Genomic DNA, 15,648 nt, shown 5'->3' with positions numbered 1-15,648 from the left:
CAAGAACACCACATACATTTGGAATTTACAGTTCACGCTGAAGATTCCCATTTACAAGAACAGTTGGTCTCAACCTTGACGGCACACTGGAACTACCTGGAAGCTTTAAAATACTGCTGCTCAGGCTGCACACCCTGAGGTTCTGATTTATTAGTCTGGGGTGTCGCCCAGACAGCTGAATTTTCAAAAGTTCCCCAGGTGATTTCAACATGCAGCTAAGTTTGAGAAGTACTGAACTGGAGTGTATTCTTCTGAAGAAAGGAAGAAGACTATTTAGAAACATAATGCAAGCATTTTCATGAAGTCCATAACTGTAACAATGTTGAGAAAAATGATGATATAACTTGCAGAAGGAAAGGAGGTTCAGAAAGACAGACTTGTAGAGAAACTTGAATTAACCATAAGTGAAAAATATTCCTGGATTGCTAAAGGGTGTTTCGCTCAGTGCCAGGTTACAGGATGTCTCCTCTTGTAACATCTAAATTCTGTTCTGATTAGGGCTGTAGCAAACACTTTTAAAAAGTAATCTAGTTTCCTGATTAGAGCTTCCTACCAAATAGGATGTGTCCTCAGCTGGCAATAGAACCACCATCATAGGGCCAAGACCATAAGCTCCATGCAGGCAAGGAACATCTTCGCCTTGCTTACCACTGGCATCTGGCTCATAGTAGGCACTGAATAAATACTGGGGAAATGACTCCCTCACTTATACATGGTCAAATTGCTCACGAGCTTTAACTCAGTTCCCTGAGGGCTCTGGGTGTCTCTTTTCCCATGGCTAATTAGATCTTACAGGAAGATGAAGCCAAGACAATGTCCCATCATGACCCCATTATCCCATTAAAAAACCCGTTTCCATGTATTGTGACATGATATTAAGCACCTGCCCATTGACAAGGATCAACACATTTTTTTCTGGCAAAATAAAAATAAAATCAGTTTCTTGGATTTTAGAAATATCATTGAATACATCTTCCCCCCCACCCCACCAACTTTCTAGTGAGATCTCTGCTTTTGCCCTATTCATGAAACACGTAAATAAAGATCAGCAATGTGCCAGGTAAGAAATCTCTTTCCCTGCCAACTGTAAAGAATGACGGTAGTATTTAGTGCCCATTTAGTGAGAGTAACCTGAGGTCTTGCTAGAAAGAAACTAATTTTAGCGCCATGACTTCTGAGTCCATTCCAGCAATCCTCCTAACTCACAAATCTCAAATTCTTCCTCTTACCAAGGGACTGGAAGCTTTCCTTTCCAGAGTCTGCTAAAGGGACGCCAATATAAGCAGACGTTGTGCTGAAGGGGAGTTTTCCAGGGCAGCACGAAGCACAAGTGTCCAGCACACTCTGCTACCAGCACACAGATGAACTCCGGGAAGGCTCCCCACGCTGCCCAGGAGCTTAGAATGATGCCAAAGGTGCAGAAATAGGGAGCATCAGAGACTTAAAGCATTTGTTTTTTTTCCTTATTTCCAGATACTGGGAACCATGTGAGTTTGGGGAGACAAGTGAGGAAAAGCCCTGTAGAAGAGCTTTTATTATTTATCAAGGAGGCCTAAGATTTAGATCCTGAGTCTGACATTTAGTAGTCATGTAACCTTGAGATAGTTACTTGACCTTCAAAGCCTCACTTCTTCTATAAAATAAAAATAATAATAGCAGCTAATTCATGAGACTGTGATGGCAATTAAATCAGACAACATACATAACACCACAATCCTTGCATACAGTCAGCCCTCAATAATTATTTACCACTAGCTATTAAATATGGGACATGATAAAGCAAGGCACAGGCGCTATCCCCAAAATAAATGTTATAAGAAAAAGGCATTTACTAGAAAGGCCTGGCTGAGCTGCAGGAAATGGGCTGATGTTTTTTCTATGACTCTGTGAACCCGATAACTTGAAACATGTCAATTCTTTGGGTGGTCATTCTGGGTAGGGCCTGGTTGTTTAAAGGAATTCACAAATTACTTATGGGGAGAGTTGAGAAAGGAGAAGCCTGATCTACTCGTTATTTTCCTGAACCAAACTGAAGTACCACTGCTAAAAGTGAGAATAAGAGTTTTAAAAGCTCCTTAAAACAGCTTCTAAATGTCAGAGTTAGCAAGGGGGTAAACAGGAGATTCTAATATAAGTCTATAATGTTTAAATATTTAACTTGAAATAAGCATGCAGTCTTTTTTAAAATTTCATTATGAACTTCAGCAGAAATTTTTTTTCAACCTTTGCAGCAGAACTCATAAGATCACAGTTGTATGACACCTGGATAAGACCCAACAAATCATCTAATACAGAACCTCTCTGCCTGAGTCCAACAGAGACGAAGTGACCAGCTCTGGCCAGGCCATGAGCTCTGGCTCTCCCAACTCCTGGCTTTTTTCATGGCACCATCCTACTTCACTTTCAAGCAACCTACAAATGAACAAATGACTACAGACATAATGTCTGTATACCTTGTTGGAAATTTCACAGTAAGAATTTTGAATCTGCATTCCAAAAGTCAAGTACTAATACAAGGAAGTCTTTTTAAATAGCACTGTCTCCAAAATGCTGGATCTCAGCACTTAAAACACACACACACAGACACACACACACACAGACACACACTTTGTTACATCTTTACAAAAGTTATTTGTAGATTCAAACATTTAATTATATTAAATGTTGTCTATAGAATGCACGATTTAATCTCCAAACTGTTCTACATTAACAAAGATAATATAAAAAAAAAAAAAGCAGCTCACCTCAAAAATTTCGAAGCCATAAATGTCCAAAACACCCATGACCTTCTTTCTCACTTTTGTTTGTGCCTTAAAAATAGTTTCAAATTGAAGGGTTAACTTAAGCATGAAATATAACACTAAAAGCATACCAAGGAATATAGACATATATTACAAGTGAATTGTGTTTCAGACCTAGAAGAATATAATTTAGTTGTTTTTAAATGTATGAGAGAGGATGCTGGTATGGAATCTTCCAGAAATTTTAATAATAGATGACTTATTTAAAGCAGGCATGACTATGCCTTCTCTATTAGATACTTAATTATAAAAAAGAGATCACTGAATCTTACAACAGGTAGGGTCTTTCAAAATCCCCTAGTCCAATACCCTCATTTTACTGAAGAACATATTAGTAGCTAGAGAGGTCAAGCGACCTCTTCAGCCAAGTGTGTGCAACTAGTTAGTAGATCAGTCACAACCAGGACCTGGGATGCTGTCTCTCGCAGTTACTCTGCAAATACCATTAAACTATTCACCAGTGAGATTTCTTATGACACACATGGCAAAACAAAATAGGTAGAATCACTGACAAATTTCAATCCTAAACAAGGTAAATTCTTTTCAAGGAACAATCTCTGTTAAGTGGTAATCAATTACCTGATTATAAAATTAAAGTATCTTTAATGTGTATGCTCTGAATACCATTTATTACAACTGAGTTATTTGTTTATAGAGATTCAGTACCTTAATGCTTTCATTGATTCGATTTACCAACCATGAAAACAACCTGCTGTAGAGGTTTTTAGCCAGAGCATCACGGGCATAATAAGCCTATTAAAAAGAGAAAGAAAAACGCAATATCCGCAATTACCACAATGCTTAATTTCAATAAAATAATGAAGTTTTTAAAAAGATATTGAAAGCTCTTTTATTTCAAATCTCTCTTCAAGAGCATTTTTTATTGTACTGTGGATGAACAGTCAAGCCATTAAGAAAATTGGGCAAATTGTTTATACCCAGTTATTATACTTTTTCACATCCCAGGAAATTAATTTTAAATATTGCAAAAGCTTTCACCACAAAGATATTAATCTCAATGTTATGGAACAGAGAAAAATCACAGGCAATTTAGAAGTCCAACAACAGGGGCAGAGTAAAATAGATAAATAAGCACCTATTGGACGGGAAGTTACACAGTCACCACAGAATGATACTTATAAAAATTAGATAATGAAATGAAAAATCCTTGTTATGTTTTGTGACGATAAAAATTATATATTTATTATAATAACAACCATTTTCTTTAAGCTACTACATGTAGGAAACTCAAAAGGATATACATTAAAATGGTTTTGACTGATGGGATCTGAAAATATTTTTCGTCATTCAATCTGCTGAGCATTCAAAAACAATCTTTTGTAATAAGCAGTAAAACAATACATTGTTGGATAATACTTTGTATAATAAAAATAAAGCCCTTTTACTTGCTTATCTATTTGTTTGAAAGCTGTTCATAGCTACTTGACAAAGAAGAGGAAGAAGACATATATGTCTCTCTGACCTTGACTTAGAATGCAAAGGCTGGAGAAAAGCTGAGTTTGGTCAGGAGAACCTAATAGCCCTTAAACATATCGGGTGCCAAGGGTGTGCAGGAAGTACTAATTATATGTCTGAAACCAGTGCTCCAGGGGAGGCCTGGAGATGGGCGGCAGCAGCCCAAGAAGTAACAGGCCCCAGGGGAGGAAAGAAGAGGTTTTGCTGCTGTTTTCAACACTGGACATATGTGTGTGTTTCATTGCTTATAAGTAGGAAGTTGGGCATTACAGTTAAAGTAAACCATTATATTTTTATTTTATAAAGAACACAATTTATTGGATTATGTGGAAATTCTTTCTCTGCAATTCTTCCTAAATGAAGTGTAACAATTTTAAAAACAGACTCACTCCCCTGTTTCAGGCAAAGTAGTGCAGCTGGAAAGAGAGTACCTTTTCCCTTCATCTGATACTTCCGTGCTAATGCCAAACCTTGCTCGCTAAGTCTCAGGCAGCTACTCCAATGAAGGTTAGAAAATCCACCCAGAAGTTGGTAAAAAATAGAGCCTGACTGTCCAATGCTAGACATGGACATGGAGGGGGGTGGGAGGGTGGGTAAATAATTCCACAGCAGAAAATGTATGTAAAAGGCCGCCACAAAGAAAGAAGCCTTAATTAAGATGGATACCCTTTCTCCAATACCCTTTCTTCTAGTTTTTATTTTCTTGAAATAGATCATTTAAGTGCCTAGAGCAGTGCCTGGCACATAGTAAGTCTACAGGTATGCTTATAATTATGATTTTTGAAGTATCCTCATTCTCTACTACTGCCTCATGAGCCTCAATAATTTTCTTAATCCTTTCCCCTTTCTTCTTGTAAATTCAAGTTATCTCCAAACACTACTTATTTGTAAACAGACCCTATTTCATCATCACGTCATCCAGCCTTCTTACTTGTACGCTATCTGCTTCCAACAAACCACCATTTCAGTATGCAACTGAACTAACAGTGACAACTTATTCTGGTAAAAGGCTTTATAATTTTTAAAGTGTATCCACAGCCAATATGAATCTTCCTTGCTTCCTTCAAATACTTATTCCAGAAGTCTCAAACTCAGACACTTTCAGGGACTGAACAACAGAAATGAACGGGAAATAGTGGGATCTTTGGAGGCTGGAGACTGCATTCCAGGTTAAAGGCACTCAAATTCCAAATTTAAAAAGCAAGCTAACAAAACAGAAAAACCAAAAGACTACCCTTTCCTCAAATATTCATCAAATAAAATATGCCTATTGAGCTACATCTGGCCGCAGGGGCTGTCACTTGGCTACCTGTAACTTCTTGAGTCTGATTCATGCCACCTCATCTCCACAATAATATCCTCCAAAGTAAGGGCAGGAAGGGTTACTCCCATTTAAGGAGTAAAAATGAGGGAAGACACCAAGGATGCTGACTTGCCATCTCAGATTCTAAGCACAAATGAAAAGACTGAGTTTCTGCAGCTGATGAAGCTCTTAGAGAAAGACCCCAGGTGGAATTGCTTCCGTGATGACCACCATCAGGCATGGCCCAGGTCAGTATGGTAACTGGAGACACGGAGATGCACAGATGTGGGGTCCGCCCTCCAGGAGCTTACAGCAGAATGCAGGAGGGCAAACCAAGGAGTCAAACAAACAAAGGGCAGGTTCCAAGGGAGTTTGCAGGAGAAAAAGGAGTTCAGAGAAGGAAGACTCTGGGGCCTATGTGATCAAGGAAGGCTTTCTGGATGAGGTGCGATTAAAGGACCATTTAGACAGCAGAAGGAATTAGCAATGACATGAGCATGGGGGATAAGCAAAGGGTTAGGGCTAGGTAAAATAAGGTAAAACTAAGCATGGCATTTAGAGAACCAGCAGGGAATCAACTGAGAGAAGTCATTTTGGGTCAGATGACAGAGGACCTTGGAAGCCAAGGAGGGAGAGTATGTGGTAGAAGCTGAATAGTAACTCTGCCTTGAGTTTCTGTTATTTCAATATTAGTCATTCTATCTGGGGAAAGATCTAAATGCCTTGAGGAAAATGAGGCATGGGGCAATAAAGATGATAATGGGGCCCAAGAATTGAAGCTATGAGGAAAAAGTTAATAGAACAAATCACATCTCATAAGAATCAAAATCTTCTAGGCAATAAGATCGGTAGAAACAAATACTCTGAAGCCTACACTAAAAAAAAAAAAAAAAAAAAAAACTTGAAAAAGGAGCTGAATAATCAAAGATCTGAAGCCAAACTCTTTTATGCCAAAGGTTAAAAGAATGTGGAAAAGTTTTACCGAGTGATGCAAGGTGACTCAAGCTTATAAAAGTAAGAGGCACCTGGGCCTGGTTTCTGTAGAGGATGATTAAAAAGCAATAGTAAAGCACACAATAAAAACAGACAAAAATATATCCATATACATATCCCATATATATCCACAGATATTCCATGTATATATGAAATATTCCTAAAGGGCCTCTTAGATGTTTTCTCATCGCATCACTATGTACTTCACAATCCCCACTCTGGCTACTGAAATGTTCTCAAAATGTGACTTCTGGATGGACCACAGTGGCGGCAGCATCGCCTCTGAACTTGTTAGAAATGCAAAGTCTTCGGTCCTACCACAAACCTACTGAACCAAACACTCTGGGGGTCTGGCCTGCAAACCGTGTTTAAGAAACCCTCCAGGTGATTCCAATGCACCCTCAAGTTTGAGAACCCCTGCTGCAGATGCGCCACTCGGACACCAAACGTAACCTTTCCAGCCACGTTGCTCTGAATCCTCTTCACAAATCTAAAGCCATAGCCAAGCCTGATCAACCCTTTTCCTGAAATGTACTCCAAACCTGCACCTCTCACTGTTGTCTTTTTGAAATGCCATTTCACCCATTCTTTATACATCTAAATCCTTCAAAGTCTGGCTCAGAAACTATCTTCTCCGAAAGTCCTTTTTAATCCCTTATGTCCCTACTAACAGTCTACGTGGGGGCTTATGCTGTGCAGGCTCTCAACAAACTTTTCTTGATGAGGTAAGTGACTCACCATCTGACTTTGAATGTGTGAGGGGGACGGGGACAGACGTGACGGCAGTAGTAGTAACTTAGGAAGAAGGACACACAACAGTTATAGCTAGAAACTTTACGTATACATCAAACTTACATATGCATTAAGGTACAGCATTCCCATAACCAAAATCCCTCACCTAAAATAAGAAGTCAACGTTGAAAGAAAGTTAGAGGCATGTAGGCATTCTTGGGTTAGTAGGAAAGACTAGGCCAGAGCAGCGGAGAGAAAGATTAAACCCAGTCTACTGACTTAAGCTTAAGGCTACTTGCAAGGAGGATGAGAATACAGTTGGACAAAATAGGCCTGAGTGGGAGAAGTCCTGCATTAGTCATTTAATTCTAGCCCAGATCAGCACTGACTGGTGGGGCAATGTCTAAGCCACAGAACAAAGGGTTTACACTGAAAGGGTCTCCACAAGCTCCTAGGTGGACATGCATGCATGTATACATCTGTTCATCCATTTTGAACCAAAGGAGAGAAGACGTAAGCAACTCAGATTTGTGTCTTAGAAAGATTTCATTGGCCTAAGTGTGGAGGCTGGAGGGGGAACAGTCAGAAAGGCAGCGAGGCCAGTTTGGCCTCTTGACCACAGCCAGCTTCCCCCACTGCCTTCTGCAAATCAATAAGTGGCAATTCCATTTTCCTAGTTGCTTGCGCCAAAAATGTTGAGGGTCATCCTTGACTCTTCTCTTTCTTTCATATCACACACATCAAGGCATCAGCAAGTCCTGTTGTCTCCACTTTCAAAACATATCCAGATGTGACCACTTCTTGTTCCACTGCCACCACCTGGTTCAAAAGCCACCATCATCTCTGGGTTAGCACACAACTGTGTGCTCCCCTGTGCTATGAATGTCTGTGTCCTCTCACCCCCAAACCCATATTGTTGAAGCCCTACGCCCTAATGCAGTGGTATTTGGAGGTGGGGGCCTTTAGATTTAGATTAGATTTACATGTGGTCATGAGTGTGGAGTCCCCATGCTGGGACTGGTACCCTTATAAGGGGGTGAAGACATCAAAGCTCACTTGCTTGTTCTCTCTCTCTGCCCTGTGAGGACACAGTAAGAAGGTAGCTGTCTGTAAATCAAGAAAACGGCCCTTACCAAGAATTCCACCCTGTTGGCACCCTGAGCCCAGGCTTCTAGCCTCCAGGACTGAGAGAAATAAATGGTTTTGCTTAAGCCACCCAGTCTATGGTACGCTGTTATGGCAGCCAAAGTGACTAAGACACCCGTCTGTTCCCTACACTCTGCTCTCTACATTGCAGCCAGAATGACTCTTTAAAATACAAGGCAGATCATCCCACCCATGCTCAAAACTCTGCAGCCACTTCTCAGCTCACTCAACTTCTCTGCCCCCAACACTATGGATCTCCCTTGCTCCGCTCTACTTTCTTCTCTTTGTCTCCTGCACTTACCCCCTGCTAGCTTGCTACATACATTTATTTATTAGGTCTACTGCTTTGTCTGGCTCCTTCTGCCAAAATTTTAAGCTCCATATGCGCAGGGATCTTTACCTGTTTAGGTTACCCTGTGTCCCTAGTGCCTAGAACGATGCCTAGAAAACAGCATGACAGTTAAGATAATAGCCTAAAAAATAAAATTTTTGTTTCCAGTTATATAAAAATACCACAGACTTTAAAAACTCCCTTCCAGACATTATGTTTCACCCACCTGAGCCACGTTCAGTGTAGTTGAAACTTTCTCTTGCTTGGCCTCAACTGTTCGGAAACTGAAGGCTCGCTCTAGGACTGACTGGTCAATGCCGGTCAGCTCGCAAATTTCTTTTAACTCTGTTGTGCGGGAATGGACAAAGAGTGACTGCGTATCTGCCGCTCAGAACCACTTTCAAGGCTTACACTGTTCTTTCTAAATCGTTTTCAAACCCAACAGTGTAAAATACGTAAATCAAAAGACTTCAGACTGAGCTGTAATTATGTTTCTGCTCGATTTCACTAGAAAGCTTTTTCAACGCAGTGAAAAGCAAGTTTTACTTTCTATATTAAAAACTGGGCAGAAGTTCAAAGCCAGTTTTGCTAAACAGGGTCTGTCCTCTGTTGACTTACCGTTTTTATCTTTGATCTTGCTTTCATCTAAGCCATTCACTCGTGATTCGGGCTTGAACTCGATGTTCCCCAGCTTCAACACCGCGGCCACCACCTCCAACACGGACTCAACTTCGTGGTCCATGAAACCCACAATCTGCATGGCATTCTGGGGAGGGGGGAAAGCACCTGTTTTCTTTCTGTAGCTCTTTATTATTTTTTAAAAATAAATCATATAACAGATTCCTCTCTGAAAAAACCCCCAAATAACAACAACAACAAAAAGACAAAGTGTCCTGGAACAAACTTTCCAAAAGACAAACCTAGTAAGAGACCTGAAATAGCACTAATGTGGGGCTCTGTCTTGTTCAGTGGCTTCAAGCTCTGATTCAAGGAGCCCTGGGGTACTTCACGGGCTGTGGCAAAGGGGGCATGTAAAGAGGAAGATAGAGGGAGAGAAGGCTGAGAGCTGAGCCCTGGGTTCCCGCTCTGACTCCGAACAAACAGCTTTCATAACCCCCTACAAAAAAAACCTCTTCGTTTATTTCACATATGAGAAAAACTGTGGTTTGCAAAGATGAAGTGCCTGATTCCATGAACTATGGATAACACAGAACATTAGTCCGGTCATAAATTTTTATTGAGTGCCAATGATTTGCCAGGCAAAGCAGTTATGGAACTGGTCCTGAACTCAAGTCTTAAAATCATGTCCAGGAGTCAACAGGTTTCCATAAGACGATGTTGAGACAATTTTAAAAAATGATACTCTTAAGGAACGCTTTCTTGTTAAGAATAGCCCAGCTTGCTTGCTTCCTTATCTACTTTATCTCTCTCTCTCTCTCTACCTACCTATCTGTCTGTCTAACTATTTATAGTGACTAGGTTACATAGTAATGGGAGTGCTGTAAGATTTTTTGTTCTAGAAAATTTCAAACATATATAAAAGCCTAAAGAGCAGGAAAAGAACCCCATGTTATTTTCACTCACCCCCAAAGATGAACTGATTCCAGTCTTGTTTTACCTATAATCTAACCTATCCCCCCCATCACCACTATCACAGCTCTCTCATTTGGAAGTAAATAACAGTTATCAGATCATGCCCTATAGAAGTAATTTTCCAAGTGTCTCATAAACATAGAATGTAGAATATAATTTAAAATAATTTCTTTTCTAATGAACACAAATGCTAATTATTCTGGTTTCTGCATGATTTTTTGAAAACTGTATATAAACATGACTTTCTGTCTGAAAAATAGATTTGACTTAACACGATTGTAGGACAGGTTTACATGTGGAATTTAACTACTGAGTTTGGCTATAAAGACATTTGGAATTTCAGTACAATATTAAAAGTTAAACCTCAAGATAATATAATAGGAAAGCTCCTTCTGACAAACAGTAAAACTGCGTGCTCCAGTAAAGCATGGCCTTCTCGATATTGTAGGATTTTTGAGCTAATAAAAAGTCAAACTAATAAAAATAAAACAAATTCTTCTATAATTCTAAAACCTTAGGGAGCATGAGTTATACATCAAAGAAAAGTCAGAATTATTACCAATTCTGATTGAGCAATGTAGTGTTACCCATTTTAAAGAGTAACAAGAGGGTTACATCTTACCCTAACGGTTCTGAAATTTGCTGCGTCGTCCACTCCGTTAACTTTGGCAGAGTCCAGACTCAGGTAATTATATCTGCTGAAATCCCGCTCAAGTTTAAGCTTATCTATTGAATCACACATACAAGTTTGTAAGTTACTTCAACAAATCTAATCATCTTTAATATCTCATCCCCTTAACGTTTCAGATAAAAAGATTTCACGCTATGCATTCAAGCAATAGAACAAAAATTGATACCCAAAGATCAGTAATAGTATTTTTCTAAAATCACCTTTATCACCATTGTACATACATATTTCAAACTCTGCTTTTTTTTACATGTATTCTTATCGAGATAGGTTCTTTCCAAACTTTGATAATATAAAGTATCTTTTTTTTTTTTTCAGTATGTGGGCCTCTCACTGTTATGGCCTCTCCCGTTGCGGAGCACAGGCTCCGGACGCACAGGCTCAGCGGCCATGGCTCACGGGCCCAGCCGCTCTGCGGCATGTGGGATCCTCCCGGACCGGGGCACGAACCCGTGTCCCCTGCATCGGCAGGCGGACTCTCAACCACTGCGCCACCAGGGAAGCCCCTAAAGTATCTTCAAAGTACTATTTCCTTACAACATATGATGTCTGCCTAGTGATTCCCCCACTGTTGGACATTTGGATTTTCTCCAGTTTATAATAACAAATAAAGGACAGTGATAAATGTCTTCACACAAAATGTTTCTTTGGATTCTTTTGAATTATTTCATTGGGTATATTCCAAAAAGTGGTGCACCTGGGCGGTAGGCTCTGATCATTTTATGACTTATTCTGCTTTGCCAATTAGTCCCCCAGGAGGAAGTCCTCACTTTGAAGTGACACCCACAAGCTCTAAGCAGATCAGTGACTGGCAACTCTGCCAGCTTTATCCTCTTTAATAACTTTTGCTAATACATGTGTGGTGAACATTTCAGTGCTGTTTCAATTTACATTTGTCGATAATTAGTAAGGATGATTTTTTCCCCCAAGTGTGTTGACTTTCCATAGCTCTTCTTGTTTGAACTACTTGCTCAAAACTTTTCATCACTTAGCTATTGCCTATCCTGATGGACTTATATTCATTCTCTAAAATATCCAAAGGTCAGACTTTGATCTCTTATATCAGTTGCAAATGTCTTCCGACTATTTTTAAATCGTCACTGAGCAATTTGTTTTTATAGAATTGTATTCATCTACTGCTCCCTGCTAATTTTTTCTCCCCAACTGGACTAATTATATTCTTCCATTTTATTTTTTAAATTGATGATGAGCCCCTCCCTCAACTTTTAGCTCTTTTAGCAAACCATCTGAGACATGTCCCAGTACCTGGTGAGGTACTCCAGGGACAGATATCAAACAAAGACTGCAAGGTGGCAGAAGCCAACACATCGTGTTCTTCCCTTCAGCCAGAATCATGGGAAAATTTTAAGAAGGAAGAGGAAAAGCGTATGGAACGCTTCTGCTTTGGAAAATGTTGCAAGAGTAAAAACTAAAACATAGAAACAGGGACTGGGGCTTCCCCAGTGGCACAGTGGTTAAGAATCCACCTGCCAATGCAGGGGAGACGGGTTCGAGCCCTGGTCCGGGAAGATCCCACATGCCGCGGAGCAACTAAGCCCGTGAGCCACAACTACTGAGCCCGCGCACCTAGAGCCCATGCTCTGCAACAAGAGAAGCCACCACTATGAGAAGACTGCACACCGCAACAAAGACCCAGTGCAGCCAAAAATAAATAAAATAAAATAAAATAAAATTCTTAAAAAAACAAAAGAAAAAAAGAAACAGGGACTTACTGAGGAGCTCTTCAGAGGCACCAGAAAGCAGCTGATAGAACACGTGGAAGTTTCTTTCACCTCTTGGCTGCTTAACAACACGAGATTTCTCTAAAAGATCTAGAGAGAAAAAGAATCAAATTCATAGTACAGTATTAGTTTCACTTTCAAATATACCATGCTTCTTTCTTTTCCCCCTCACTTTCTTTTTCATTTTCTGTTTTGTATTAATAAAATAATAACAGAAGCTACATTTTCGGTTCTACTTTTAGGAAGAAGCACAGCTCTAACTAAAACCACCAAATTAAACAAACCAGGTTCTTTTTGAACCATAGTGAATATGCATAATAAGTTTAACAATACATTCGACAAGCTGATTAAAGACAATACAGCTTTTACAATAATATTCTCTTGATTTTATATAATATATGATGACACTAAATTCTTCAATATGTAGTATTACAAATCTAAGCAAGGAAATGCAGCCATTCAGTTAAGAATTCACTTAAGAGTCATAATGATACCAAGTTAACATTTTTGATATCTTATTTTATGCTAAGTGCTTTATAGACATTATTTCATTGAATCCTCCCCACCATTTTTGTAAGGTATGATTTTACAGATGTAAAAACTAACAGTCCAAGAGTTTAAGATGGATTAGAAATCAGGCTCTCTGACCCAAGTGCAGACCCCACCATATCCACATGCCCTGCTACCTGGCATAAGTGAACCAGACTTTCTTGATCTCTTGAAGTCTTAAAGAATGAAAGGTGGATCTCATTTAATGGAATGTGGAGTTATTTGACAGTCTACTTTCATTGATTCCAGATGATTTTTCATCCTGTAAATCTGATGCCTTATCAAGTTTTCAAGCTTTCAGGAAGGGGAGGAAGGAAGGAGAAAGGAAGGGATGAATCCATCAAGCAAGTGAACCAGAAAGGTGCCACTGTGGCCGTAACAGGGGGTGGCAAAGTACAATGGCAGAGAATATTCCTGCCTGGAGTCCTGTTTATCACTGACCAGTGATATAAAAGAGGGTCTGGATTCTGTGAGCAAAGGCCAGATTTAGTTATAAAATGATGAATCAGTGATCCTATTATTGAGCACTAATTCTACAGAACAGACACATTTGATTTCCCATCAGATTGAAATCTAAACATAATTCAAAAAATGAGTAAGGGAGAGAACGATGTGCCATTTCACAGAGACTTGTCCTTGAATTTCTTAATTTGTATTTCTGGAATCTACACTAGCACATGAGGAGGAGTCTAGGTAGAGTTAAAGCATATAGATTTGATGAATGAGAAGCCCTAGGGTGCTCCAAACACACAAGGCCATTTGTAAGAATGAAGAGATGGGTTGTAAGGACACATAAAATAAACTTGACAGAAAGAGAACAAAAATATGTAAACACAAAAATTATTAGGAACGGGATGCTGCAGTTTTCATTTTCATCTCCAGCTCTTACTTGAGCTGGATGACTGCCAATGCCCTCAAATCATAGATGGAGAATAATGAAGACTTCATATTTAGCCAAAAAAAGAAAAGGATTGTGTAATAGTCATCATCTCTAAGGATTGAACGTTTCAATCAACTTATAAATACTGACATCCAGGGCAGAAGACAGAATAAACAGGTAAGGATAAAAGTGCAGTATGATTGCACTTATCATGGACACCAAGCTCCTTTGGGGTCCTAAGAGTACCAGCACAGTTTTAGAAGAAAGACCTCCCAGCGCATGGGCAGAGTCTTCATTGAGAAGCTATTCCTTACAGGAAATTCCTCGAGCCTAGAAGAAGGTAACTCGACTACATGAAAAATATAAACAAATGCTCCAGTTTACTTTATCCATTCATGCACAAATTCCTTCAATCAACTCACTGCTCACCCACTATGTGCCAGCACTACCTGGGAATGAGCCCGGCAAACCTGAAGACCTTCTTCCTGTTGACCTACAATAATCACACATACATGTTCTTGATTACACCCACCACCCAAACCAAGAGCAGCAGCACTGCCCAAGGTGGGCTGGCAACACCTTTAAGAGAGAGCAGGAGGACTTCCCTGATGGCGCAGTGGTTGGGAGTCCGCCTGCCAACGCAGGGGACATGGGTTCACGCCCTGGTCCGGGAAAATACCACATGCCGCAGAGCAACTAAGCCCGTGCGCCACAACTACTGAGCCTGCGCTCTAGAGCTCGTGAGCCACAACTACTGAAGCCTGCGCGCCCAGAGCTCATGCACCGTGGCGAAGAGTGGCCCCTGCTCGCCACAACTAGGGAGGGTCCATACACAGCAGCGAAGAACCGGCACAGCCATACATTCATACATACATACATACATAAATAAAGAGAGAGAGAGAGAGAGCAGGAGATGGGGGTGAGAAAAGACAAGTGTCTTTCACCTGTCAAAGCCCGCAAACCCCAGGCTCCCCCCATAGCACCCAGAATCCCGCCATGCCTCACCAGCCTCACCTCACAGGGGCACCTTAATGATGACGACAAACAACTGTTCTCTGGCACTCACCCAGTCACACTCCATAAGCAAACTGTGGTATTTCAAGACATGAAATCACACCTTCAGAGCACCTGACAGGGCCACACTGTGCATCAGCAACATGGCCAGCCTCATGTTTGGCACTTGTTGAACAAATGCTCACACACAATGGAGAGTTTAGAAAGAGCAATGGCTGTAAGATTCAGCAGATAACAGTCACCAAGTTAAAGGATAATATTCACGGTCACCAAGTTAAAGAATAATATTCGCCTGTGCAGCGTGGGAGGGAATGTTGGCCAATGTACTCCTTGCACCACACATGCTGATATTATCAGTGATCACTATCATAGTCAAATCTGAAACATAATACAACGTGCG

At 40.3% G+C, this 15,648-nt stretch overlaps 1 protein-coding gene across 4 annotated transcripts in view; it reads right to left on the bottom strand.

The window, feature by feature from the left end:
- MYO1B (myosin IB) overlaps positions 1–15,648 on the bottom strand; it is a 184,967-nt gene that overhangs the window by 45,461 nt on the left and 123,858 nt on the right. For all 4 annotated transcript variants that reach the window (XM_081242322.1, XM_081242323.1, XM_081242321.1 and 1 more), the window contains exons 8-13: positions 12,797–12,895; positions 10,998–11,101; positions 9,401–9,548; positions 9,009–9,127; positions 3,468–3,554; positions 2,745–2,810 (exon numbers count right to left, since the gene is read on the bottom strand). In XM_081242322.1, coding sequence (XP_081098448.1) covers positions 2,745–2,810; positions 3,468–3,554; positions 9,009–9,127; positions 9,401–9,548; positions 10,998–11,101; positions 12,797–12,895 — 623 coding nt within the window. The remainder of the gene's footprint in view (positions 1–2,744; positions 2,811–3,467; positions 3,555–9,008; positions 9,128–9,400; positions 9,549–10,997; positions 11,102–12,796; positions 12,896–15,648) is intronic.

This window comes from Mesoplodon bidens (genome assembly GCF_964165515.1).
Source record: "Mesoplodon bidens genome assembly, chromosome: 8".
Classification (NCBI taxonomy): Eukaryota; Metazoa; Chordata; class Mammalia; order Artiodactyla; family Ziphiidae; genus Mesoplodon; species Mesoplodon bidens.
The sequence above is the reverse complement of the archived record's forward strand: the minus strand, read 5'-3'. Positions and strand labels throughout refer to the sequence as shown.